Raw genomic sequence first — 27820 nt, 5'->3', positions numbered from 1 at the left:
TGAGTTATCCATTGTTGCCTGGGAGAGAAAAAAAAGAAACTTAAGCATTAATTACAAAACACATTATACCAAACTTAAACATGTTGCATTTACTATATAACTATTGTGATTGGAAAGAGTATTTGTGTTCAGTACTCTTGGTTTAACTCTAGAGACAAAATATGACCTCATCTAAGATGGAGCCATGACTCAAACAGTGAGGGAAATGCTTGATTGAAAAATATATCAGTCAGAAATTGAAACCAGATTTATTGTTTGAAATGCAAGTGTGCTGAATTTCCTCATGGGATTAATAAAGTTTATCTAAACTAATCTAACCATAAAGCCACCATCACAACATTTGTGGCACTTTTTCTCTGTTGACACATTACATTGTAGAATTTCTTGCCACTTACTCTGAGCCTTATGCAATATTTCATGTCTGTGGCATGGGGAAAAAAAGGCTGTGCATAAAGAGCAAACTAACAGAGTTTATGCTTTATATATATATATATATATATATATATATATATATATATATATATATATATATATATATATATATATATATATATATAGTATTCTTACGGGGCCAGATTGGATTCTCAAAGGAGGGGGACAATTCATTAAAATTTTCTAGCTGTCACAAAAAGACTCCAGAAAGGTTTGGGAACGCCACCCGTATATTATGATCCTGGCTGCAAAAGGTTGAAATTTGATTGAGTTGTTTACAAGACTGAGTCCAAAACAGAACTGAATACTTGGAGGTAAGAGGCAGTTTTAAGGGCTGGTAGTCGAAATGATATCATCTATGCCACAGCCGGAAGTGACGTCATCAGAGATGCCAGGACCTGGCGGGATTTCCCGGGGAATGGTCTGTAAGGAACTGAGAGAGACAGTCAGCACACTCTGCCACCCCCTGGTCTGATGTAGCATTACACTTACTCAAGCCCTTTAGCTGTCTCCTAATCACACGTGTGTGACATAGTGAACAGTAGCGAAAATCTTCTGCTGTAAAGGCTATGCCCAAAGTTGTTCTTCCTAAAACACCAGCCCTTAATTTCCTCCATTCTGTGCCCTTAAAACCACTGGGATGCAGGAGAAGTAAACTAAAGTAGCTGAGCTCAGTCTTGATGCTGATATAAAATAAAAAAGCTAAAATTGCAGTTATCAATTCAGGAGCTTAGTAGTACAAGGTAAATGAAGCTTAATGCTTATTTTTTATGTTGTAATGAACGTTCTACTGGTGTTGTTAGGCACATTTACTGATTTGGGTGTTTTGAGAAATTAAATCTGCATCTCCTGTGGCTCTTAAATTATCAGTTTTCTTAATGGCGGTCCTTTTCAACTCATTTTGACAGGGTGTTACACATTGTTTACTTTGAATGTATATCTTGCAATTCATATTTTCATAAACATAGCTACAAAAGCTGGTATCGATACCAAAGTCATACTTTTGGTACAAATCCAACACTTGTAGACAGTTTATTGTAATCAGAAACTTGCCCATCAGTAGTACCAGGTTAACAAGTGCACCATTACTCTTTGTAGATCAAAATCACCTCCTCTACTTTGAATGCTGTCTTCATGAGGTGTTAGATTAGTGTAGAAATATGACAGTCAGTGAGGTGTCTAATTATCCCCACCCAGTTTTAACACTAAAATCACAGGCCAGCTTAAATTCCTTCACACGTCTCCATCAGCGTCTTTTGTTTTGCAAATGTGTTGATCAGCGCAAGCAGCCTGCTATCACTACCCCTCCCCCATTGACGGAGCGGAGTCCGTCACAAAATTCTCAGCTAAGGTCTCATTATCAGGGATTGATGTGCCTAGAGTTGTATAGGGTAAATAAAATATAATTATTTGGAATACAAACATTTCATGTGTGTTCCGTGTCTACAACAATCTGTGTAAGTGTATGATGACAGGAACTGCTGAACACATAGCTAAAACAGAAAATTTTTCCGTGTTATAGTAATAATGACGTGAAGTGTATAATGTGTGAAGACTTTAGTCCAAATATTAAATAAACATGCACTTTTATTCAAGAATATAACCAAAGAAAAAAAAATTGATTTTCATGTTGCTGTCAATGAGTTAAAAAAAAAAGCTCAAACGTCAATTGACAGGAGGTTGATACATGTCTTGAATGGTGTAGAGTTTAGAACTGCTGCCTTATAACTCAAAGGTTCTGGGTTCGAGGCCGGGCACTCCGCGTTTTGAGTAGTGAGCTGCTGTTATTATTACTGTAATATAATAAAAACCATACATTTGATTCGAGTACGTAACACCTGGTGTAAATTTTGGCTACAGTAATCCCTCACTTATCGCAGGAGATATGTTCCAAGGCCGACCGCGATAACTGAATTTCCGCGAAGTAGGGACACCATATTTATTTAATTATTTAACGTGTATTTGGACGTTTTTAAACCCTCCCTGTATTGTTTACAACCCACCCTTTACTCTATTAATAACAGGGATAACTGCTAAGCAATATGAAATCGGTAGATAAGTTTACACTTACTGTATAGCGAAGTACATGTAGTTATATATGATGTGATGAATATGCTGCGCAGTAAAAATGATGACGATGAAGGTGATAATCCCCTGAATGCAGTAGCAAGAGCACGTTAATGCTGAATGAGTGAGATGAGACTTCCTGGTTAATGCAGCACTCCGTCGCTGAGCCAATCAGCAGCACACAGGAACTTAACTGCGTGCTCTGATTGGGTAGCTTCTCAGCCATCCGCCAATAGCATCTCTTGTATGAAATCAGCTGGGCAAACCAACTGAGGAAGCAAATGCCAGAAGTAAAAAGACCCATTGTCCGCAGAAACCTGCGAAGCAGCGAAAAATCCGTGTTATATATTTAGATATGCTTACATATAAAATCTGTGAAGTCGTGAATCCGCGAAAAGTGAACCGCGAAGTAGCGAGGGATTACTGTACTTGTAAAAGTTAGTTCTTGTTTTTTTTTTTTTATTATTCAGTTTAATTCTGTCAGTGACGTTCACATGGTACAATGAACTTGCCTCTCCCTGTCTGAGTTGATGGCATTTATCTCCATTTTTTTTTCACAAGAGCAACGATGACCATAGTTGGTGCTGTGGTTGATTCCTGCTCAGAACTATTTGTTGTACCGGCAATCAAAGATACGATGTCCCATGACCACTATCAGACTACTATACAGCATTTGCGATTTGACAACAAAGATACCTTTGCAGAATGTGTGAAAAATGACAGATTTGCTGCAATCTCTAACATCTGGCAATGTTTTGTTGAGAATTGTGTTTTGAGTTACAACTCGGGGCAAAGATTTTCCTAGTCTGTGCTCATAAAGCCTATGGAGCCGTTTCTGGACAAAGGCAGAACCGTAACAACAGACAGCTTCTTCACAGTGATTTTGCTTGCTAATAGACTGCTGCACCGCAACTAGTGCTGGGCGGTATGACCAAAATTCTATAGCATGGTATTTTTCAAAATTATACCGGTTTCACAGTATTGGACAGTATTTTTTTTCCCATGCATGAGTGGATGTTAACCACATTTTCCATTGCAATTACTGGCTAAGAATAACCTATTCCACTGTCATGAGAATTGTACATTGTACAAAAAAACATTTTAATGTGCACACAAGTATTAATACAGGTTTGCATGGCCCCATAAAGTGATCAAGTTTTCAAGGGGGTGGCACTAATGAAGAGAAGGAATCACATTGCATGACAGATGCAATAAAAATATAGAACCTTTTTATTGAACAAATTTTGCAAACAACTTAAACTAAAATTTTGACAACATATTTTCAACCATCCAAAGAGGCATTTAGACTTAGTAAAATATCCAGAGGTGCTTGTCAAAAGTTGTATTGCACTGAACATGTCTTAGAAAAGGAATAAATAGTAAATATTTTTTGTAAACCAGCTACACTTTCTGTTAATGTTAACAATCTCTGTCCACTGACACGTTAAAGTGACTTTTTAAACAACTTTACCATCATTAAACTGCATAAAATTTAAACTAATAAATAATAACAATACAATAAATAACAGTACAACTTCCAGTAATAATACTATTACTTCCAAGACTTCAAAGAACAGGTGCATTACACAGTTTTCACCAAATTAAAATAAAATAAAACAAGTGCAACTTGGTGATGACATCTTTACCAACTGAACCATCATTAAGGCAGACTGTATTAATATGGACCTTGCTTCAAGCTAAGCTATATACATAAATAAAAAAACTGCAACTTGCATTTATAATGCTGTTTGTGGTATAGCTCTATGAAAGAGTATTAGGGCCACGGTGAAGAAAAAAAAAACCTATATGTCGAGATTAAAGTCAACATTTCCACTTTATTCTCATAGTTTATTTTGTCATTAAAGTAAACAAAACTTCATCCTAAAATCAATGTTTAATTTACTAGATTTTCTCAAACCCCATCATAAATTAATGTAGCACATCAAATGCTTTGTGTTAAGTGTTCTCCGACCCAGTTGTTAATCACTACGTGCTTTTTAAACTGACTTCCTCTACACTAAGAGGAGGTGATGGCAGCAATCGCTGCACAGAATATTCAATTCATAATATTCCTGGTCTCTGAAAATGTAGAACGCTAAGATAAATTTTCAGTATGAAATGCATTAAAGCAGGTATTAAAAATGCACGGTGGTGTAGCGGTAGTGCCGCTTCCTCGCAGTAAGGGGTCCCCAGGTGTACGTTCAGTATAGAGAACAGGTGTGACGAGGCTCCAAAAAACTGGATGTACAGTATGAATGGGTATCGCACAGGTTTAACTTAAATATTGGGTTTGTGATCTGGTGGTCGGAGACACAAACACAGAGTTCAATGGATGTTCTTTTGAGTGGGCTTTCTTTATTGCATGCGTGCTGTCTCTGTCTGACGTACCAAACCCACAGTTCCTATCTTTCCATTTTCTTTCTCCACATAACCAATCACCACACGATAAACGTCTGTGAAATTAAACATAGTTATAAACTTAGACTATGGAGTGTTCAGAACTTTAAAAAAATCTTTGTTATACATGTTTAATTATACCATCCATTCAGGATTGCGCCCATCCCAGCTAGCATTATGTGCAAGGCAGGAGCAAATCCTGAACAGGGTGCCAGCATATCACAGGGTGAATATGAGCAATACATACACTAGCAGGGTCAATATAGCATAACAAAACCCCACATCCCACATGACTTTGAAAAAAACTGAAGCACGCCGAGTAAACCCACCAGAAAAACATGCAAATTCAAGGCAGGGAACACCTGGGACCCCCTTGCGGCGACACAACAGTGCACCCTCCACCACCGTGCCCCCATGTGATTAATACATGCTTTAATGCATTGCATCATGAAAATGATATCAAGTATTTATCTTAGCATTCTAAATGTTCAGGGACCAGGAATATCATGAAATTAATGTATTCTGTGTGCTGCCTGCACCTCCACTGAGTGCAAGACGAAGTCAGTTTAAGAAGCACGCAGCAATTAACATGGCTCGGGGAACATTTAACACAAAGCATTTAAGGTGCTACATATCTTATGACGGGGTTTGAGAAAATCTAGTAAATTAAATATTCATTTTAAGATGAAATTTAGTTTACGATGTTCTTCTTTAATGACAAATTATGAGAATAAAGTCAATTTGTTGACTTTATTCTCGTCATAAGCGTCGAGATTAAAGTGGAAATGTCGAGAATAAATTCAACATGTTGTCACACTATTACACAGTACCCAGGTACATTACACTGTATTGAAAAAAATAAAACAAGTACAACTTGGCTTGCAGTATTTAGTAGTATAGAAACAGTATTCAGACATTTGAACATAATGGTCTACATCCGACCTTTTAAATCCAAAGTATCTCCAGACAACAGATGTGACTTCTTTATCCAGCAAAAGTTCTTCTGTATCATCATGTTCAACTTTATCGTCTGCTTCAGTTTCAGAATGTTCTCTGTCCATTTTCACCGTTCAATACTTCCACTAATTCATGTACTTCATTCGTGTTTAAGGTCCCCCCTTAAACATTTTCCCGCTGCGCCACGTTCCAAGCATTGTTTAGGCTATTTAAACCAGAGTTGCGGTATAAGAAAAATCCATATCATAACAAAAATAAAAAATGTTTTTTGGTATGAACTGGTATACCGCCTAGCACTAACCGCGACACAACTCTGTTTGGCACCATAAGTAAAATGGGACTTCCACCTGCAGCTAAAGTTACTTCAGTATGCAAGCAATTCTCCACACTAGTGTTTAGAACTGGCAGTGCCGTGCTGATGGTGTATGCCCCCAAAAAGAAGTAGCCTTTGATTTCAGTCTATAACAGCCGCTGTAAAGTTTTGCTACCTGTAAAAGATATCACTGAAGGCATATAAGCAGACACACAAACACTGGTGAATCATATCTTCTTTGTTTCTTGTTGTCACTTGAATTTTTTGTTATTCAGTTTTATTCTTGAATAAAAGCACACTTGTTTCGTTATACCTTTGTGAAAGTGTTTATTTTAAATTGCAGTAACCACTTGAATGAGATTGAATCTGTCTCTGCCTCTCTTGCGCACGCACACACACATTCATACATGAAAACGTTACTATTTGAAAACGCTGTGCCATTTGAGTTCTCATTCGAACATGTTTTTTTTTTTCTTTTTTTTTCAGTCTTGCCTGTACTCCATGTTGTGGTGCATGGTACTGAAAATGCAGCGCATAAAATGCATGCATAAAAAAACACAATAAACAAATTTATCTTGCAACAAAAACTGAAAGTATAGATGCTCTCTCCAGTCTGATTATTTATGTAGAGTCATGTAAACCTGCTTTTAAATTATTTTGTTACATTGTATATGCAGCATATGCAATTGCCACTGATTAGTAGATTAGGAATTACCAGTTAGATCCTTAAATACTGCAGTCCTATTGCATTATTCAGTTCTGTAAAAAATAAATAAGTTAATAAAGCAATTCTGAATTAACTAATAACAGAGACCTTTATTATATTCCACAATACTTCATTCTATATCTGAAACATGACTGCAGACACATTTCATTTACTGTATGTTGTGAACTATACTGTACAGTTTGTAAATCATTTTAGTCTTCAGCTTCCTAAAAAGTACAGTTAGGAAACCCTGTATTAAAACCCAAGCTGTAATTTATATAATTGACAGAGACTCTTTCTTTTCAAACTGCATGTTTGTATGAGGTTCTCAGAATTTTTCAGAGGAGTCAACAAAACAAAACAAGATATTTTTTACTATATACTTGTAAATATCTAAACATTTTACATTACCTGTGTTAACTGGTGTGAATAAGTACTTTTTTCTATGCACACCTCAACATAAGGCAGTAGGGTCAAACTACCCACTTATCTTGTTGTAGTTTTTATTTTTAGCTGGACTGGATACTGTAATAGAATTATTTTTAGCTAACCAAAGGCATTTGATGGACTAAACGTTATCACTTTGGAAATATTCATATTTTTTGTGAAAGCTCCTGATTAGGCAGCTCTGTTATGGCCCCATCATTCATTTGACACTAACATACAGACATTTCAGAAATTATGTCAAGGTGTACAAATAGTTAACAAAGTGCACAAATAGAAATTAGTTTGTCAGTGGTTTAACACAACAGAAATAGAGAATACCCTGCCACATTTAACCATTCGTACCTACAGTAAATCTTTTGGTACCAGTTTACCTGTCTCTGTATGTATTGTTAATACAAATGCTGGACTGCACTTAATAATAAAAACAGAGGGAAGCAATTTCTGTACTTGTATGATCTTTATAACACATGTAGTATTATTTAATTGATTCTATAGGGCCAAAAAAATAAGTGTTAAAAATACATTTGCCCCCTTCCTGATCTCTACTGTTTTTGAAAATTTTTGACACCAAAATTCTTTAACCAAAATACTGTATGTTATTAGATAAACTGAGCAAGCAACAATTTTTTATCCTCTTCAATGATTTATTAAGTGAACAAATTAACCAACACCATCCGGCACCATGAGAAAAAAAATATTGCCCACTTGAAATTGCTGGTTTTGCCACATTTAGCTGTAATGACTACAACCAAATGCATCCCTGTAATTCAGTTCCGTATTTACTTCCCATTCTAGGCATTCTGCAGTTTTTCATATTACATGATAAAGTCCACAACTATACAAATTCAATAAAATAAATGATCTAATGTCAGTTAATTCTTGAGGTTCCCAGTCAATCTCATATCTGATTAAATGAATAAGAGGGTTAGCTTGGTCAAAGTAACCATGGCATCAAGTGCTACTGCAGGATACTGAGAAAGGAAATTGAACAGAGAAGGCCCAATAAAAGTAATGTCTGTCAAACATTTGTTTTTTGAGTAAATGACTATCAAGCTGAACTTAGTTTGGACAGTGTAATCAGAATTCTTAAAAGGGTATGAAAATATTTGATTTTCAGCCTGGATTTTAATGGTGTGACCAGTGGGCCACTGTTTTCCTCTACCTCTTTCAAGAGTTTAATATATTTTTGTAATTTATAGAAGACCTCACAATGTAAGCTTTGGGATGTACACATTTGTTAAGGTCATCAGTGCCAGTTAAAAATTTGTATGTTTGGATGGGATTTTTTTAATTAGTCCTAACCTTAAGTGAAAATTATGTAGTGTAAAATATTTTATTATACTTCCTAATTCTTGAAGTGATTCTTGCATGAGCACTTTAAATTAATTTCAGGGTAGAAAATAGAATGATTTGAACATTCCAAAAGTAAAACACTACAGTAGTCATTTCTGCTTGAAGTAGATGAATGAATGAATTTATCCTGTATAGGAATACTAGGGTGTTGTACCGTGTTAGCCATTATGAATGTAGAGAAAAGCCAAGCAAAATGACACCTTTTATTGGCTAACTAAAAAGATTACAATATGCAAGCTTTCGAGGCAACTCAGGCCCCTTCTTCGAGGGGCTTGAGTTGCCTCGAAAGCTTGCAGAAGGGGCCTGAGTTGCCTCGAAAGCTTGCATATTGTAATATTTTTAGTTAGCCAATAAAAGGTGTAATTTTGCTCCTGTATAGTAAAATATTCCTTAATTTTCTCGTGTTACCTGGTAAAAGCAGGAGTTGAACAGTATAGGAAAGTTAGTGGTAAAGAATATTTTAGTGTCCATGATAACTGTATTCCTAAGTGATGAATTATCTGATACTACAGTTAATATTATAGCTCTGTGAGTTAGAAAAAATAACATTGTTTAATGCTGTCTGCAGCATTCCCAACAACAAATTGAATGCCGCCAGTGTTTTAACTTACTTTGCATTTAATTGCTTCATTATCAGATCTAATCAATGTAAACAGCAGAGTTATCATCTCTGCATATAACTGAAGGTAAATATGTTTTTAAGCAATGTTTGCCAGATGTAGCACATAAAATGAAAACAGTGGAAGTCCCAGTGCTGAGCCATGAGGAATACCATACCTAGCTTCTGAATGTAGTAATGAAGTATAATCATCATATTTCAAAGTCAATTATTAGAGCCCAGCATAACAATTAAGCCTGTGTGAGATAATAGTGTGTTCAGTGGTTTCAAATGCTGTACTTAAATGTAAAAGCATGATAAATGCAGCTGTCAGAGGGTACAGGATTAGAATGTCAGTGACAACAAACCATAAGGCTATTTTTGTGATGTGACCTAGATGATACCAGACTAAAACTTTAATAGCTTCTAGTAATCCTGTGAGGCTACACCCTTTACCACAAGTACTTTATTCCATAAAGGTCTGACAGCAGCCACTTTAAATTTACTAGGAAGTGTCTCTGTTAATCGGGATCTGTTGATAATGTGTTACAAGTATAGTAATTACATTCTTCACAAACTTCATTGGAACCGAGTGTTTTGTCTTGGTAGAGTATTATACTGTTGTACTTTCCTCTTTTGTATTATTAATATGTAGCCTTTGTCAGAATGCCTCTAATCTCACAGATTTACCACTGTTTATAAGGTACCATATAACTTCTCCCCACCTTCCCTATCTATAACCTCAGGCAATTAGGTGTAGTAAAAGGCAAGCAGGAGTTAAGTTACAATTTAAACAATGTATTATTGATAATATTCATAAATAATAACAATATGCAAAGTACATTTGAATATTGGCAACCATACAACCTGATAAATGGTGATGTGTAGTTTCAGGCGGCACACAGGCTTGTTAGTTACTTAAAATGTCTCTAGTTAAGGCATCATTTTTTTGGTCAGCTTTCTTCAGAACAGGCCTCATGCCTGTCTATGGCTGCCGAGCTGTGCTCTTCATTGTGTTGTCCTTTTCAGTTCATGGTGTGAGAGCTGCTCCTTCATCAGTTTGGTAAGAGAGAGAGAAAGCTGGGTAAAGCAAGCAAATGTATAGGCTTCCTGTCCAACCCCTACAGCCAATAGGGTGTCATAGTACTTAAAAGCATTTGATACAAGCCAGTTCCAAACAGCCATACTTCAGACCAATGGGGGGATAGAACACCTTCACACCTGCCCCCAAAATCATATGTTAAGGTAAAGCTTGGCAGTTAGGCAGCCTGGCTTTCCTATGGGGGTTGACTGAGAGACTTTAGCAGAGAAACAGTTACCAAACCTGTTTGAGGCACTTCCTCCCAACCCTGTGGTAAAATTACCCCAAAAGGGAGGAAAGGGGTTCTTAAACCATCAAGTCATTGCTGTTATTATTAATAATGTAACACTAATATTACATTGATTTGTCTAAGTTACAAATAAAGACATACAAAATATTTATTAACTTGTATGCAAAATTTCACATCACAACACTGGGTTTTAAGGGACAGAAGTTTGTTTTCATTTCAGTAATCAAAGTAGAATGTTCAGTATACAGAACTTAACTACTTTAGAACACACAGAGTTTGACCACAACACTAAATGCTTGTAATGATTTTGATGTCTGTAGTCTTACATGGTTTGTTTTGTCTTTATGAAAGATCATACAATTGATTTACACTACTAATTTAGGCTTGGATTTTGCAATGGCAGTTATCAAAATAACCATAGTTTTAACAGCACACAAGAGTTGTTTAATTTTTAGTCTATATAGGCATACTCTGTGAAAATTTAATTTTGTATAGTTAACAGCAGTTTACCATCAATGCTTATAAATCAAACGTTATTCCCTGGGATTGCTGTGTAATGAAAATCTTTCCTTTTTGTAAGTGCCATGGCTGTTTTTGACATTTTTTATTGGTCTAAAGTTTATCTGTTAGCCGTCATGTTAATACAAAGTTTCTTTACTGTTAATATTTAGTTGTGTAAATCCTTTAGTAATGAAAATATTTTACTCTTTCTTGTGAGGAAATTTTGCTAAAGCAGAATTGCATTGCAGATGTTGTATTAGTAATTAAAACGGTGTCAGTTTTCAAAAGCTTCACAGAACTCTTTATCTGCTTGATTCAAATACCTCTTTCACTTGTTCCTTGAAAGACTGTTGCTTCACAAACATGACTGGATAAAATGTGCCATAGTCCTAGTATTCTCATTCTCATTCAAAAATGTAATTTAGCATGAGACCCTTATTTAGTTTCTCTTTTCTTTACCCTTTCAAAATCTTAAAGTAAGTCATTTTTTTGTTCAATTAACTTTACTGTTAATACAATGTTAATAATTTCCCAGTGTAGAAAGTGATTACTTATTCAAGTTTTCTTCAAAGTTGGTTTTACATTTATTATGTGATTTCACCATATAATTGATGAGAATGAGACTGAAGAGGGTTAGATAGCACTTGCCACTGTCCAGTGGGTACATGTATATAGCTCTCATTCCCCTGAGCTCCCATCATGATTCATAAACAGGTTAGCTTAATAACCAACTCTGAAATTATTTCATGAGTTTGTTTTACTCTTACTCTACAAAACTACATGTTTTGTAATGTTCATTCTTAGCATTTTTGGTATGCTTATTGATCAAACCTTTTATTAATAAAGTAGTAATAATGTTGCAATCCTTTTGTAGTATCACTTAGTAAATCCATCATCTGATTTCAGTGCTTATAATATATGCATCTACTCCTCTTATGTTTTTTAACTTGATAACAGAACATGGTTGGCAGTGGAGAAGTTGATGAAGACCTTGAAAGTGAAACTAAGGAGGAATGTGAGAAATATGGAAAAGTTGTTAAATGTGTAATTTTTGAGGTGAGTTTTAAATCTGTTCTTTTTTTTTAGTAACCTATTGGTGATTTTTTCACTTTATGTAAATATATATGATATTTTAAACATGGCTATTGCTTACATTTATGTTGGAGAGGAAAACATATATAGCAAGGTATTGAAAATTCCCTAGAATTGCAGGAACCAGCACATAAGAGCTTCATCAATCAAAGAAACTGACTGTAATAAAACATATAGCTACTTTGACCTGCTTGAAACAATTATTCAATCTGTTTTTATCAGTCATGTTGTTTAGAGAAAAAGTATTTCTGTTTATTTTAATAGAGAACTATTTATTAAATAGTGGTTTGGAGTGCTTACACAAATTTCCAAATATAATGCAACTATAATAAATACATTATTATAAAACACAACTATAATAAAATACATTATTATATAACCTTTTGTAATATACAGGCAGGCCCCGGGTTACGTACGAGATAGGGACTGTAGGTTTGTACTTCAGTTGAATTTGTATGTAAGTCGGAACAGCTACATTATTTTAACAAATGCTATTGTTGACCAACTGTAACCAAGTGCTCTGCCAATGAATGATGGAGTTTCACCTCTTTCTGACCTTTTTATTATTTCTACTTTATTTTCCATGGTGATGGTTTTTCTCTTCTTTACTATATCACCAGCACTTGCATCAGATTTGTGTTACAGAGACATTGTTGAAGGGTGAAGACAAAAGGTTAAGTTGAGCTCTTCTGCACAGCACTGTACAGCTGTCACAGCAGGAAGGCACCAGTCGTCAACACATCTGATGTATAGGGTGGTCCAGATCTAATTATGCAATTTTCATTACGCTATAACTTATTCAGTTTATTACATAGAAAATCACCCAAAAAATCCTGGACCATTGAGAAGTGTGCGAACTGACAACATGAAGAATCGTCTTCGCACCGAACTGGAATCGTCCCTGCATAAATTAAAGTCATCCAGACGATCTGGATCTGCATAATTAGATCTGGACCACCCTGTACTGACGAGACAACTTCCTGCTATGTGTGTAACAGTACAAGCAGGCTTGCTATTGAGAATGAATGGGGGCGGCGAGGGGTGTTTCATCACCAGCCCACCTCACAGTCACCTCCACTACAGTATGCTGCCTGCAGCGTACGCAACACCACCGTCCCCATTCAACACGCAGTCATCCGAGGCACACTACAATGCTACCTCCTGCCTCCCTGTTCAGCCACAACTGGATCACCGCTTGCAGCATTACCAGCCGCGCACCTAGAACGAACGGGGCAGCCGTGTGTGGTGGGTGGGCAGTGAAACCGCCTCCCGCCGGGAGCCACCGGAGGGACACAACACTGCGCAAGCAGTGAAATTGCCAGCCACCGCTTGCAGCGTCCGCAGGCCAAAGATGACGGAGCGGCAGTTACTGAGGCGCATGCATCGCAGCTGCGGCCCCGTTCGTATGTCGTAGGTCGAATGTCCGTAACCTGGGGACTACCTGTATATTCATATAACTCGTTAAATCAACAGTAATGTAAAGGTTAGGTTTCATAAAAATGCTAATGTTTTAGTTTATTTGCTGTTGAAGTTGTATTTAGCATTTTTTACTTCAAATGTCAACAAATATGTAGTTTTGTCAGGAGTGTCCAAACATTTGCATGGATCTGTATACAAGCATGGGTTGGTTACCTAAATGTTTTTTTTTTTATATAGATATCTGGAGCACATGATGATGAAGCTGTAAGGATATTCCTTGAATTTGAAAGAGTGGAGTCTGCAATAAAAGGTAGTGTACGTGCTGTACAATTTTGTGACTGAAGTTTGTTTGGCATTTGTTGACTTACAAGAGTTTTGGCACCCTTGCTTAAAATGTCTGTTACAGTGAGTAGTTAAGTGAGCAGAAGATGAACTGATTACCAAAAAGCGTAAAGTTAAAGATGACACATTTCTTTATTTTAAGCAAGATTACATTTTATTTTCATCATTCACAAGTACAGAATACCAAAAAAATTAAAAGTGCCTGAAGCAAGAGTTAGGGTACCCAACACGGTCAGTACTTAGTAACTACTCCCTTTGGCAAGTATCTCAGATTATAAACACTTTTTTTTGTAGCTAGCTAAGAGTCTTTCAGTTCTTACTTGGGGTATTTTTGCCCATTCATCCAGCCTTCTAATTCTGCAAGATTCTTGGACCATCTTGCATAAACTACTCTTTTGAGATTTATCCACTTATTTTCAATCATGCTTAGGTCGGGGTACTATGAGGGCAATGGCAAAAAGATGTTGAAGTATGTTTTAGATCATTGTCTTGTTGTAGAACCTATCCTGTTTTTAACTTCCAACTTTTTTACAGACGGTGTGATGTTTACTTCCAGAATTTCCTGGTATTTATTTGAATCCATTCTTCCCTCTATCAGTGGCATGTTTTCTGTGCCACTGGCTGCAACACAAGCTCAAAGCATGATTGATACACCCCACTGCTTAATTGATAGAGAGGTGTTTTTTTACTGGAATTCAGCACCCTTTTTTCTGCAAACATACCTTTGCATATTGTGGCCAAAAAGTTCTATTTTGACTTCATAAATCTGCAGCACTTGTTTCCAAAACACTTCAGGCTTGTTTAGATGTTCATTTGCAAACTTCAGGTGCTTAATTTTGTGACTAGATCACAGGAAATGTTTTTTTGTCTGCTGACTCTACCGTGAAGGTTGTATTTGTTCAGGTATTTGCTGCACTGTAGAACAGTGCACCACCATTCCAGTCTGTTAAATCTTCCTGATGGTCTTTTGGAGTCAAAAGGGGTGGGGGGGTATTTGTCTTCTCAAGGTCAAATGAGCAGTTCTTTCAGAAAGTTTTCTCGGGTCTTCCAGACCTCAGTTTGACCTTCATCATTCCTGTTAACTGCCATTTCTTAATATCATTACTAACTGAGGAAACAGTTACCTGAAAAGGCTTTGCTACCTTCTTGTAGCTTTCTCCTGCTTTCTGAGCATCAATTTTATTTTACAGAGTGGTAGGCAGCTGCTTAGAGGAGCCCATGACTGCTGATTGTTGGGATAAAGTTTCAGGAGTCAGGAAATGTATACATGTTTGCAATTTAATTAAACTGGGTTTTCCTAATGAAGACTGTGAACAAGCCATACATAGCCCAATCAAGCCAATTAAGGTCTGAGACCTTGGGAAAAGTTATGTGAGACCTCAGATATCTTGGGGAGCCCAAACCTTTGTATGGTGCTTCTTTCCTTTTTTCACTGTACAATTGTACAAAACAATGCACTAATCTTGCATAAAATGCTGAAAGAAATGTGTCATCCTTAACTTTATGCCTTTTGGTGATCAGTTCATCTTTTGCTCACTTAACTATTTGCAGTAACAGACATTTTAAGCAAGGGTGCACAGACTTTTATATGCCACTGTGTATCCTTGTGCTCTGGTAATTAGTTTTTTTTTTTTTATATGTGCAAAACTGGCCTCTTCCTGTTCATCACTAAAGTTACTGTTAAGTTTTCAGAATAAAAACACCTGTCTGTTTAGGAATTACTGGTCATACAGTGAATCTGAAGGAAAATTGTGAAAATGCTTAATGAACATTTCATGGAATTTAGAGATGCGGTGATAAAAATAAATAGAATAGGAAAATGGTACAAAGCAGTGATCCTAAAGTGCAGTGAGTGCCACAGTAAACCTGGAGCAGCTTAGCAGTACAAAATATCTGTCTTTGACCTGAGTCCATAAACAGCCAGTCTTAATGTGTTAATTTACAACAATTATATGGTATTGTATGTTATTCTAAGGTTATGAACTAACAGTAATCCAGTTATAGCCTAAACCACATTTGAAATGCAACAACTTTAACAAATATTTATTAAATGGTAAACTGAAAGATGTGTTTTAAATGTAATTGATTTTTATTTATTTCTCTCTATTATATAAAAAAAAAAATCCTGGAAAGCAAAAGCAAGGCTACGATACATGATCTTCTCGGAAGACATTTAAAAGACCCGCGAGACAAAAGAGACTTGCCACGGTGCGTCTCGCGGGGACTGTAAACATGAGACATTGTGCCAAGCGATTGACCCAGGACCGTCTCGCGATGATGTAGAACATGAGATTCTTGCAAGACATGCCCTACTTACAATCTATTAAATAAGACAACGGGGTAGCAAAACATTCAGTCTTGTGAAGCATTTGAGCACACAGAGATCCAGGGTCTCAGCGCATTTAAAACGTATCAGGACAATACGTTAAATGAAACCTCGACGAATAAGCAAAGAAGAAAGCAGCGCGAAGAAAAGAGACTCAAAAGCATTGGAAAGAAAAAAGAAAAAATAATATAGGTGCAAATTCAGAAAATAAGGCAAGTAATTATCAGCCCGTAACAAGTGGAATTGAAACAAAGCACGTCCAATCGGGCTCAGAATCAAAAGACAGAGTAAAAGACAAAGTAGAACTTCATAAAGACGTTCACAAACGTTGGCGCTATACACATGCAGAGCAGATTATGAAAGCAGTTGAATTCGAACAGCTCCAAAAAAAAAAAAAAAACGTTTGCATGATTCAAATGTGGAGAAAGTTAAAGAATATGAAAGTAGGAAAATCAGAAAGTATTAAAAAAGAAAGTAAAGACCACAGTAGCGCAAACAAACGGAAATTAATACTTGAAAAAAGGAAAATAATCACCACAGACCAGGTGTCATTGAAAAAAAAGCAGGACAAAGCGAGGTCAGAGATAAAAGACAGAGTGGAAAACAAAGTAAAACATCATAAAGACCATAGGTGAGGGTAGGAACATAGATCGACCGGTAAATTGAGAGCTTTGCCTTATGGCTCAGCTCCTTTTTCACCACGACACCCTCACCTATGGTCATGAGCTGTGGGTAGTGACTGAAAGAACGAGATCACGAATACAAGCGGCTGAAATGAGTTTCCTCCGCAGGGTGTCTGGGCTCTCCCTTAAAGATAGGGTGAGAAGCTCAGTCATCCGGGAGGGGCTCAGAGTAGAGCCCCTGCTCCTCCGCATCGAGAGGAGTCAGATGAGGTGGCTCGGGCATCTGATCAGGATGCCTCCTGGACGCCTCCCTGGTGAGGTGTTCCGGGCACGTCCAACTGGGAGGAGGCCCTGGGGAAGACCCAGGACACGCTGGAGGGACTATCTCTCCCGGCTGGCCTGGGAACGCCTCGGGATTCTCCCGGAAGAGCTAGAAGAAGTGGCCAGGGAGAGGGAAGTCTGGGCATCTCTGCTCAAGCTGCTGCCCCCGCGACCCGACCTCGGATAAGCGGAAGAGGATGGATTGCAAAGTAAATAATAAAAAAAAATTTAAAAAAAAAGTAAATAATAAATGCATGTGAGGTAAAACAAGTTTTTAAAATTGTCTGACTTAAACTTCAAAGTCTTACAATATTTACATACTTCTGACATATCACCTGTGTCCATATATTCAATCTCTGTTCGCCTTTTAGTTATTTCTCCAAGTAATAATTTCTCTTTTTTTTGCGCTAATGCGATGTTTACTTTTTTTTTTTGACACTTTAGTTTTTTTCTGCTTTCATATTCTGTATCTTGCTCTGCATGTGTTTCGTGCCTACGTTTTTTTTGAGTCTTTTGAATTCTAGTTTTCATTATCTCTAACCTGACAAAGTCATTAAACACGTCTCACTGACCTCATTTAAAAGATTCAGCATATTTGGACTCGAAAGATTCCAAATATTGTTTTTACATAAGTTCTGAAGTAAAAGTGAAACTAATGAAGTAGTAACAATTCAAAGAAAAAAAAATCTTAAAAGTGTGTCCGGAAAAACAAACACGGGGGTTGGTGAGCGAAGCCCCCTAGTTTTTTATGAAAACTGAACACTAAAGTGCTTTGTGCTTTTTTTAAATAAAGACTGACTGTGATTGATATTCTCTAATTGCTGCAAGGCTTTGATTCTCAAAATTAAAGTTCTATTATACTTTAAATTATATTCTCTGTGTACTAAAGAGCATTTTAATGGTTTGCTCTAGGGCTGTCAAGTTAAAACATAATTCACATCTCTCTATTATAAAAAAAAAAAAATCTTGTGACGAGACGTGATCTGGAAGAGAGACAGAGAGACGCTTCAGAGAGGCAGAGACACTTTCACTTCCCGCGACACAATCAAGTCACGGTCAAGTCACGTCATTCTGACATCCATTGGAAGCATGTTCCCGTGAGACTGAGACCTAGGCAAGAAAAGTAACAATTAGCCGAAACAAGTGGAATTGTAAACCTTGCAGGTCCAAACGGGCTCAGAAGTAAAAGACAAAGGCACGTCCAAACATACACATGCAGAGCAGGTTACAGATTATGACAGCAGTGGAATTCAAAAGGCTCAAAACAAACTTTGTCTCGATACACGCGCAGAGCAAATTCAAAATATGACAGTACTACAATTCGAAGGTGTCAAACACCAGAGAGTTCTGATCACATTCGCGCAAACAAACAGGAAATTATTACTAGGTGAAATAACGGAACAGCAAAAAGAGATTGAATATATGGACATAGGTTATAAGTTGGAAGTATGTAGATATTGTAAGGTTGTACAGTTTACGTTGGAGACTTGTAGATTGTATAATTCGTGTTGCCATCAGGGAAAAGTACCATACGCTATGAGAATCTGTGTTCCCGCAACAATTACAGCTACGACAAGTTTAATTTCGAAAAAACCACACTTATATTTATGATGACGGAGAAGCGATGCAACATAGAATCGAAAGAGTTAAACGATCCGATGTAATAGAAATTATACAGCCAATAATGGATACAAATGCATACGTCCAAAAGTATCGCACTTACCACTAAAGTTATCAACAAAACATGGACAAAGAAATTATTTTGGATGTCTATATGAATCCGAAAGATCACAGTCGCATTTATAATAAACCCACATGTGAGGAATTGTCAGCGATAATACTTTCGAAAAACGAAGATATCAAAGAGTAGATATTTGTGCATATCCAAAGGAAAAGCATGATTTGTCATGTATGCCGATCCTGTACTCTTTCCTTTGCTTTTCCCAGATGGCAAAACAGGATGGTCGTACAATAAGAAACAAACGCATTCAGAAAAACGAATAACACAGACACAATATTTCGGGTAAAAGTCGCACCTAATCGTCTCTTCTTTGTTAAATCGAATCACGCTAAACTTAGAACGGAACCTATGCAAGGTCTCATTGATCAAGTTCACAATTCAAATGTCAATAGGTCAGACAAATTCAAAATAGGTAAAGCAGTAATATTACCATCATCATATCAAGGTAGTCCAAGAGCATTGCAACAGTTAGATCATGATGCAACTAGAACTATCGGTCGGCCAGATTTCTTTATTACAATTACATGCAATCCACAATGGGTAGAAATCTGCAGCTTCTTGAGAACAATGCCACCTGCTACATCAGGCTCTGGATATTTCCACTTTCGTAAGTAGATTGTTTTATCAGAAAGTCTTATTTTTATTGAATGAAATCGAAACGGGAATATGCCATTCGTATTAAAACGTTTACAGTTTCCCATGAGAATAGCTTTTGCAATGACAATTAACAAATCACAAGGACAAACATTTGAAAAAGTCGGTTTATTTATACAAAACAAAGAAACGGTATTCACTCACAGCCAGTTATACGTTGCATTATCACGCTGTAAGACCAAACAAAACAAGGAATCAAAATTCAATGCAATCTTGAAGAACAGTTCATTCCAAATATTGTTTTTACTGAAGTTCTAAAATAAAAAGTAAACATAATGCATATGTAACAATTCCCATGAAGGAAAAAAAAAACACTTTAAATTGTATTTCTACAGGACCAAACCCAGGGGTTGGTGAGCGAAGCCCCCTAGTGTATTATAGAAACAACATTCAAATGTAAAAGAATGATTGTTTCCTTTACCTCACACAAATTTTGCCATAGTGTTACTCCAGACTTGCCATGCAGCTGTTCTATATTTTACAGATGTGTTCACATATCCCTTCCATGATTAGCCTTTTCATTACTTTGAATTATTAGCTAGTTATCATCATTATTATAACAGACAGCCTTTTGCTTTGTGAACACACCCCTTCATAAAAGTTTACTGTTCTGCTTTGATCTACAGTTGCACTAAGAGCAGATCAGATTCTAAGCACTTCTGTAGCACACTAAAGCTATCGTTCTGCTCCTGATTCTGTTTTGATTCACTCCTGAACCTGAGTCCTGACTTTATGACAGAACTTTTAAATATCTATTGCTGCAAGTAAAAGCTGGTTTCCTTTATCATTAATGACAATAAAACAACTCATATTTTGATACTCTTTTTATTATTATAATACCTTTAATATTACCCTTTTGAAGAGGCTTTTTCATTGTCAATAATGCTCATTTAGCTACTTCAGCTAATACACATCTGCATTAGCTCATGATTTGATGCACATTGCATCAAACAATGAAATGTAATTAAAACTTATGCTCGTATCATCTAGATTCCATTTTTGTTGCATCTGTAAATGGATGGGTAAAAGAAACCCTGTTTACTTCAATCCTGAATTTTATTCTTTGACTAACTGCTCCCACCTATAGCACTTGACTGGATCACACGCTGTGAAGTATCAAGCCATGACCAGCATAATTGATCTACTTAATCACAAATACCATTGATGCCAATTGTCCCAGACAGGTGTCCTGTAAAGTGGGGGGGGGGTTGATGTATAAAAACAGTTGTGATTTCTACATGGTGAGTGCAGAATTTATGCAAATGACCTAAATTAAAGTCTGTAACATGTACTTTAATCATGTCTGAATTGTTTGATTTGTAATTTTCAACTATGGAGCAGAGGGGTAAATCAAGGAAAAATGTGCCTTTATCCCAAACCTTATGGAGGGCACTGTAAACGTGTAGCCTTCAGAACTTTGTTGCCTTGTATGGCCTTCATGGTAAAGCTATATTAATACATAGTGAAAATATGACTGGTGGTAAACTCGAAAATAAACTCTTGATTGAATGATATAAAAACACACATCTAAAGTCGATTTTAGTTTCTTGCTACCGTTTTATGATACATAGCGCTTATACCAAGGTTAGGATTTACGGTTTGCTCTACTTTTAGATAGATAGAGATAGATAGATAGATAGATAGATAGATAGATAGATAGATAGATAGATAGATAGATAGATAGATAGATACTTTATTAATCCCAAAGGGAAATTCACAAAAAAAAACTTAACTTTCCATTATTTTTCATTTTGTAAGTTTATTCAAGATCTATTTTAATTCTTATTGGTTGCAAATTTTAGTTCCCTAGTTTCTCTGATGTAAACTGTTATTTCCATTCGTAAAGCCTACGTCAATTTCACACAAACATTAGGAAGCTTTTCTTCACACACAGATCCATAGACACATGGGATAAGTTACCAAGTATTGTGGTAGACAGTAGAACTTTAGGGACTTTCAAAACTAGACTTGGTGTTATTTTGGAAGAATAAAGTGGATAAGACTGGCAAGCTGTTTTGGTCTGGATGGCCCGTTCTCATTTAGATTGTTCTAATGTTCTAATTTGTACATTACATTTGATCTAAACCCTCCAAACCTTTGTAACTGTATAGGATTACAAATCAAAGCATTACATTCAATACTGGTAAAAACTGACAGTTTTACAGGCTTTGCTACAGAGCAAAAGTATGTTTATGCCCAAAATTTCCATTATTCAATTAATTACCTGTTTGAATTCAAAAGAATACAGTTTCCAGTAAAATTTTATTTTGCAGTGACCATCAACGGAAGTTAAGGTCAGTCAATAGGAAAAGCAGGAATTGATCTATATCAAGAATGTTTTTACTCATGGACAATTATATGTTCAAGAGTAAGGAGCTTCAGTGAGCTAAGAAAAACCTACACATATCACATACAAAAACTAACCCTAATTAGTTATTACGTAATACTTCTGATATACTGTTTCTGAATAACCAGTGAAACTAAAGCTCAGGCCCATTGTTTTAGAAACGTTTCCAGAGAATGCTTGGTAACACAGCTAGTGTAAATTAATGTTTGATCAAATGTGTAGTTTAAAAAAAAAAAAAAAAAATTATAATAGACTACAGGTTGTCTTTCATGGTATAAAAACAGGTTGATGAAACGGATCTAAGTGGATGTGTCTGTATGAGTGTGTCATGGGATTATTTGCTACCTTTTATGCTTATGTGATCCTACACTGAATATAGCACTTTCAGAAAACAGATTGATAAACTAAATTGGGATTCATTGTAACAAACTATCTTACAGGGTGACAAGGTGGTGGTGAAGTGCCTCAAAAACTCTGCAGAGTCCTGGTTTCAAATCTGGACTGTTTAAATTTACATTCAATTTAAATTTGCACACTCATCATTTGTCTCTTTTGGGATTTCGAAAAGAACCCTGTTTTTTCCCCTACATTTCAAAGACATTTGTATTAAGTTATTTGGCATTTATAACTTTGCCCAGTATGAAAGTGTGTGTCCTGCACTAATCGGGCACCTTGTCCATAGTTGTTTTGTGGCCTTATTTTAGTGAAGCTAGAGTAGGCACCCGCCTGTGTGACCTTGAATTTGGATAGGTGGTACAGATAATGTAAAAGTGAAGAAAGTTTTTAAGTGCCTGCAGTTTGTTCTTAATCCAACAACAATGAAAATAACTCACCTTGCTATATTAAAGTGTGAGTTATGGGGTCAAGATGTTACAATTACAATTTTAAAGACTAATCCTGATCTTTCTGCTCTGTGGTTATAGGACACATCAGCATATATCATATTGATGAGCAGTCACCATAAATCTTTCATTTTGTGAGAGTAAAATTCTGTAATTTAGCCAAAATGGTTTTGTATATTTTAAGTAAAAACAAGAATCTTAGCAGAATATATCATATATTTATGTTTTTAATTCACCCACTGACACACAAAGGTTGGTGAAAAGACAGTGATTATATGAAGCTGCATCTTACAAGTGAAATCACATGTTTAATTAATCTTCTCTAATAGTTTTAATCAGAGAAGCACTCTGACAGACAAGCAGGATCGGCATAAAAAAAAGATACAGACAGATGAGACTGAGTGACCACACTGGGGGGAGAGAGAGATAGAAAGTCAGATACGGTAAGAAGGCTGAATGGAGAAAATAAGCAGATGTGAGAAAATGAGTAAGCAGACCCTCTCCAACTTAAAAAGCTCTTGTATTTCTTTGTCAATTACAGTATCAACTGACATTGCACACAGCTCATAGATCTTGTTCGCTTGGCATTAAAGTGCCATGAAAGGCACTTGGCTCCCATTTAGAAAACCCACATTAAGAATGAAAACAACTGGATTTAAATTAGTGTTTGATCTGTCAGTGAATTAATAATTTATAACTGGAGCACATGAGCTACTGAAATCAGTGAATTGTTTCCTAACCATAGCATGCTGAACTACTTTTGCATGTTGAGAACTTTTTGCATTATCCTGCACTGAATTAATTGCACACTTGACAAAAAAATACTGAAAACCTTTGTATTTACTTCTTTAAAAATAAAGCAAAAACTGCATACTTAAGACCCTTCAAAATTTCAAATGCATATTTGCTGATATATCGGTATGTGAAAAGTATCATCATCTGGTTTGAAATAATTTCTTTGAATTGAAATATATTTATATTTCTTTTTCCAGCTGTTGTTGACTTAAATGGAAGATACTTTGGTGGACGCGTAGTCAAGGCTTGTTTTTACAATCTTGACAAGTTCAGAGTTTTGGACCTTGGAGAACAGGTGTGAGCCACACTTGATTGGGTCACTAAACTACCGGGACCATACATGACTTAATTTATTATTATAGAAAACTGATACACAGAATGAAGGAAGGAAAAACGTATGTCAAAAAGTTGATATTTTTTATTTTATTTTTGATTTAAAAACCTTTCCCAACTAGGAGACAGTGTTAAATAAAAGTGGGTATGACTAAATTTTAAAAGATTGGCTAAGAAATTGCACTGTTCTTAATTCCATGAATTTTTGAAAGTTGCCACCTTATTACTGAAAAGTTAAAAAGATTTAAAATACAGATACCATATCTTGGAAATTATATGTGGAGATTTATAGGAGGCTGATAGAAGTTCCAAAAATAAATTACATGCATTTTGAAAATCCCACCCCACAGAGTGACACAGATGTAGGCTAAACAATTGATGCACAGGATATACAAACCCAACAAACTGGGAAGCATTTAATTGCATATTCAAATTTTACATGGTAACTGGTCATGTAGAGGCTCACATAGAATTTATTAGATATTTGAAAACAAAGATATAGTGATATTTTAGGACATGACATGTAGGAAAAGCTTTGTTTATTCTATCAGTCTCTTTTACAAACAGCAGTTAGTCAAAGTTCTCAAAATGTCTGAAACTTTAAAATGTGTTTTGTTTTCATCTTTGAATTTATAGAATAATATTTCTTTTGGAAATGGCTATCATTTTGCATGACCATACTAACAGTAGAAAAAGGTGAGAGTATAAATGACCAGTACTTTATATATTACTTAACCCTTTTTTTTCTACAATGCACTGTATATCTTGAGAGGTTAAGTGTCAGCTTAAAATAGTCACCTTCCTTCCCCTATGAGATGACTGTATGTATTATTAGCCTTGTTGAAAGGTGATGCAAAGATATTATGTAACAACTATGTAAAACACAAAGGGAGCTTAAAATTATCCCAGCTTTTGGACCTTTTTAAATTTCATCTGATTTTTTGTTTTCGCCAGGGTTAATATTGTTTTAAAGTCACAATGGATTGAAAGGAGAATATTATTACTTAATTACTGAAATGTACTGTTACTCTTTCATTATGCAACTTCAGTTACATCATCTTCATATAGAAGTTTGGAAAGAGAAGTACAATTTTAATAATAATTGTGGTTAAAGATATTAAACCACAAGGCCTTGCACATGCTGTGGAAACCAATTTTTAACAGCTGCCACTTTTAAAAATCCTATCAGTCATGTAATTCTGTTGTATATGCTTTCATAAAATAAGAAAATTAAACTGAAGCAAACAAATAATTTATTCTCACGTTTTCTGGTTTATGTTCATTAATCATCTCTGTATATGAAATGATGTTAAATTTGTCAGAGGGGATTTGGACAATAGGTCCAGTACAAACAGACATTGGTGATCAGTTTTCTGAGTGTTTATTATGTATATTTTTATTTGTTATTGTTTAGTGTTGGCAACAATCCTTCATAGTTCACACATGGCACAAAATGTGTTTATTCAAATTGTAATAGTACAAGACTTTTGAAAACTATGTATTTTTAATAAAAAAACATCTTACTGTAAAAACTTCAATGTATGTCTTTATTTGCAGCAGAGGTACTTCTTCAGTAGTAACAGTGGACTTCAGCAATCAGCTCTTTACTGAGGGAAAGATGCAGATTTGTGAAAATATTGGGATTGTTTTTAACTGTTTTTTGTTTTAATTAGACACAGAATAGTAGCATGGTGGCACACAGATTCAGCATTTGAAACCCATTTCCAGTCCTTGTGCATGTGGAGTTTTTATGTTGTCCCATTATCCATGTGTGTTTTCCTTCCTCATCCTCAGACATGCAAGTTAAGCTAATTGGCAGCAGTGTGAGTGTGTGTGAAATATCACAAACCCTCCACAAATCCTGTCTACTTTAACTACATCTTTTTAGCTGTGTCCTTCATGTATGTCAGTGATATCTGCTTTATTGTAATTGTTACATGATTGCTGCTGAAAAACTGAGCCCACTCTGGAACCAGTTGTAGCCTAAATATCATGGTTGTCTAGTATCTAACAGAGCTGTTAAAATGTGCCAGCCTCATATGATTCTTTACATTACTGTATGTTTTCATTGTAAATATTATCAGATTTTCAGCCACATCCTAATATTATATAAAAAATCCAGCAGTTAACACTACATTTTAAAGAGTGTATATATAATTTCATTAAGGTTATCCAGTACTTAATCTCCTACTTGGGGGAAAAAAGTTTGACGTGATAGCTAGATGAACCAACTTTAGATGCAGTAATTGCAACCCAGAATTGACAGTAGTTATTGTTCACTCTCTTGCATCAATGTGGAGGAATTATTTATATTTAAAAAAAAAGTGGTAACAGATAATTAGGAGGTCATTTACAGCTCTGTGAATAAATATTTGCCCTGTCTAACAGCCACCAGTTAAGTTCTCTTCTACTTTGTTTTTGGATCAAAGTAGTGAAATGCTTTGCATTCTTTTACATTCCTTGGAAGAGAAGATGCTTATTTCTTTGTATTCACTGCAGTTAAATGTTATGTGTGACAGGTGAATGCTTCTTTGTATCACTACACATGCAAAAAATCCTTTTCTTGTGTCCACATTTCATTTCTTTTAACTTCAAAAAGTTAAACATCAAAGGGCTTTGCTTGGTATAAACATATTGACTATCTATATACAGTGGTGTGCAGAAGCATTCAATCTCCTTGAAAGTCATCATGATTTTCTGCATGACAAAAGATTTGTACACATACAGCGGGGAAAATAAACATTGAATGCATCAACATTTTTCTCAGTAAATATATTTCTAATGGGGCTACTGACTTGAAATTTTCACCAGATGTTGGTAACAACCTAAGTAATCCACACATAAAAAGAAATCAAAACAAATATGTCCATAAATTAAGTTATGTGTAATAAAGTGGAATGACACAGGGAAAAAAGTATTGAACACGTGAAGAAAAGGAGATGCAAAAAATCATGGAAAGCCAAGAAACCAGCTGAAGTCCTAATTGATGGTCTGTAAAAAGATTTCTAATTACCAAGGTCTCACACAAGAAGCATTTTATGATGGGTAAAGGCAAAGAGCTCTCTCAAGACCTTTGCAACGTTACTGATGACATTGGTTACAGGCATATTTCTAAACTTCTGAATGTTCCAGTGAGCACCATTGGGGCCATAATCTAGAAGTGGAAAGAGCATCTTTTCACCATAAACTGGCCATGACCAGGTGCTCCTCGCAAGATTTCTGACAAAGGAGTCAAAAGAATAATCAGAAGAGTTGTCCAAGAGCCAAGGACAACTAGCGAAGAGCTTCAGAAAGACCTGCAATTAGCTGGTATACTTGTTTCAAAGAAAACAGTAAGTAATGCACTCCACTGCCATGGCCTCTATGCATACTCACCGCACAACACTCCACTACTGAAGAAAAAGTAGGTTGAATCTCATTTAAAGTTTGCTGCACAACATTTGGACAAGGCAATGAAATACTGGGAAAATATATTCTGGTCAGACAAGACCAAAATTGAACTCTATGTATGTCATTGCACACACCATGTTTGGAGGAGAAATGGCACTGCACATCACCCCAGAAACACTATACCAACAGTGAAGTTTGGAGATGGGAACATCATGGAAGGATGAATGGAGAAATACACCGGGACATTCTTGATAAGAATCTGCTGCCATCTACTGGGATGCTGAAGATGAAATGAGGGTGGACATTTCAGCAAGACAATGATCCCAAACACACAGCCAAGGAAACTTACAGTTGGTTTCAGAGAAAGAAAATAAAGCTGCTAGAATGGCCCAGTCAATCACTCGACTTGAATCCAATTGAAAATCTAGGAAAGAACTAAAGATCAGAGTTCATAGGAGAGGCCCCCGGAACCTACAAGTTTTGAAGACTGTTT

At 36.0% G+C, this 27820-nt stretch overlaps 1 protein-coding gene across 1 annotated transcript in view; it reads left to right on the top strand.

The window, feature by feature from the left end:
* Positions 1–25469, top strand: part of rbm17 (RNA binding motif protein 17) — a 55927-nt gene extending 30458 nt beyond the window's left edge. The window contains exons 11-13 of the mRNA XM_028814181.2: positions 12060–12158; positions 13851–13923; positions 23802–25469. Coding sequence (XP_028670014.1) covers positions 12060–12158; positions 13851–13923; positions 23802–23905 — 276 coding nt within the window. The 3' untranslated portion in view covers positions 23906–25469. The remainder of the gene's footprint in view (positions 1–12059; positions 12159–13850; positions 13924–23801) is intronic.
* Positions 25470–27820: the final 2351 nt, after the last annotated feature.

Source organism: Erpetoichthys calabaricus, chromosome 1, assembly GCF_900747795.2.
Source record: "Erpetoichthys calabaricus chromosome 1, fErpCal1.3, whole genome shotgun sequence".
Classification (NCBI taxonomy): Eukaryota; Metazoa; Chordata; class Cladistia; order Polypteriformes; family Polypteridae; genus Erpetoichthys; species Erpetoichthys calabaricus.
This window is presented reverse-complemented; position numbering and strand designations above follow the sequence as displayed.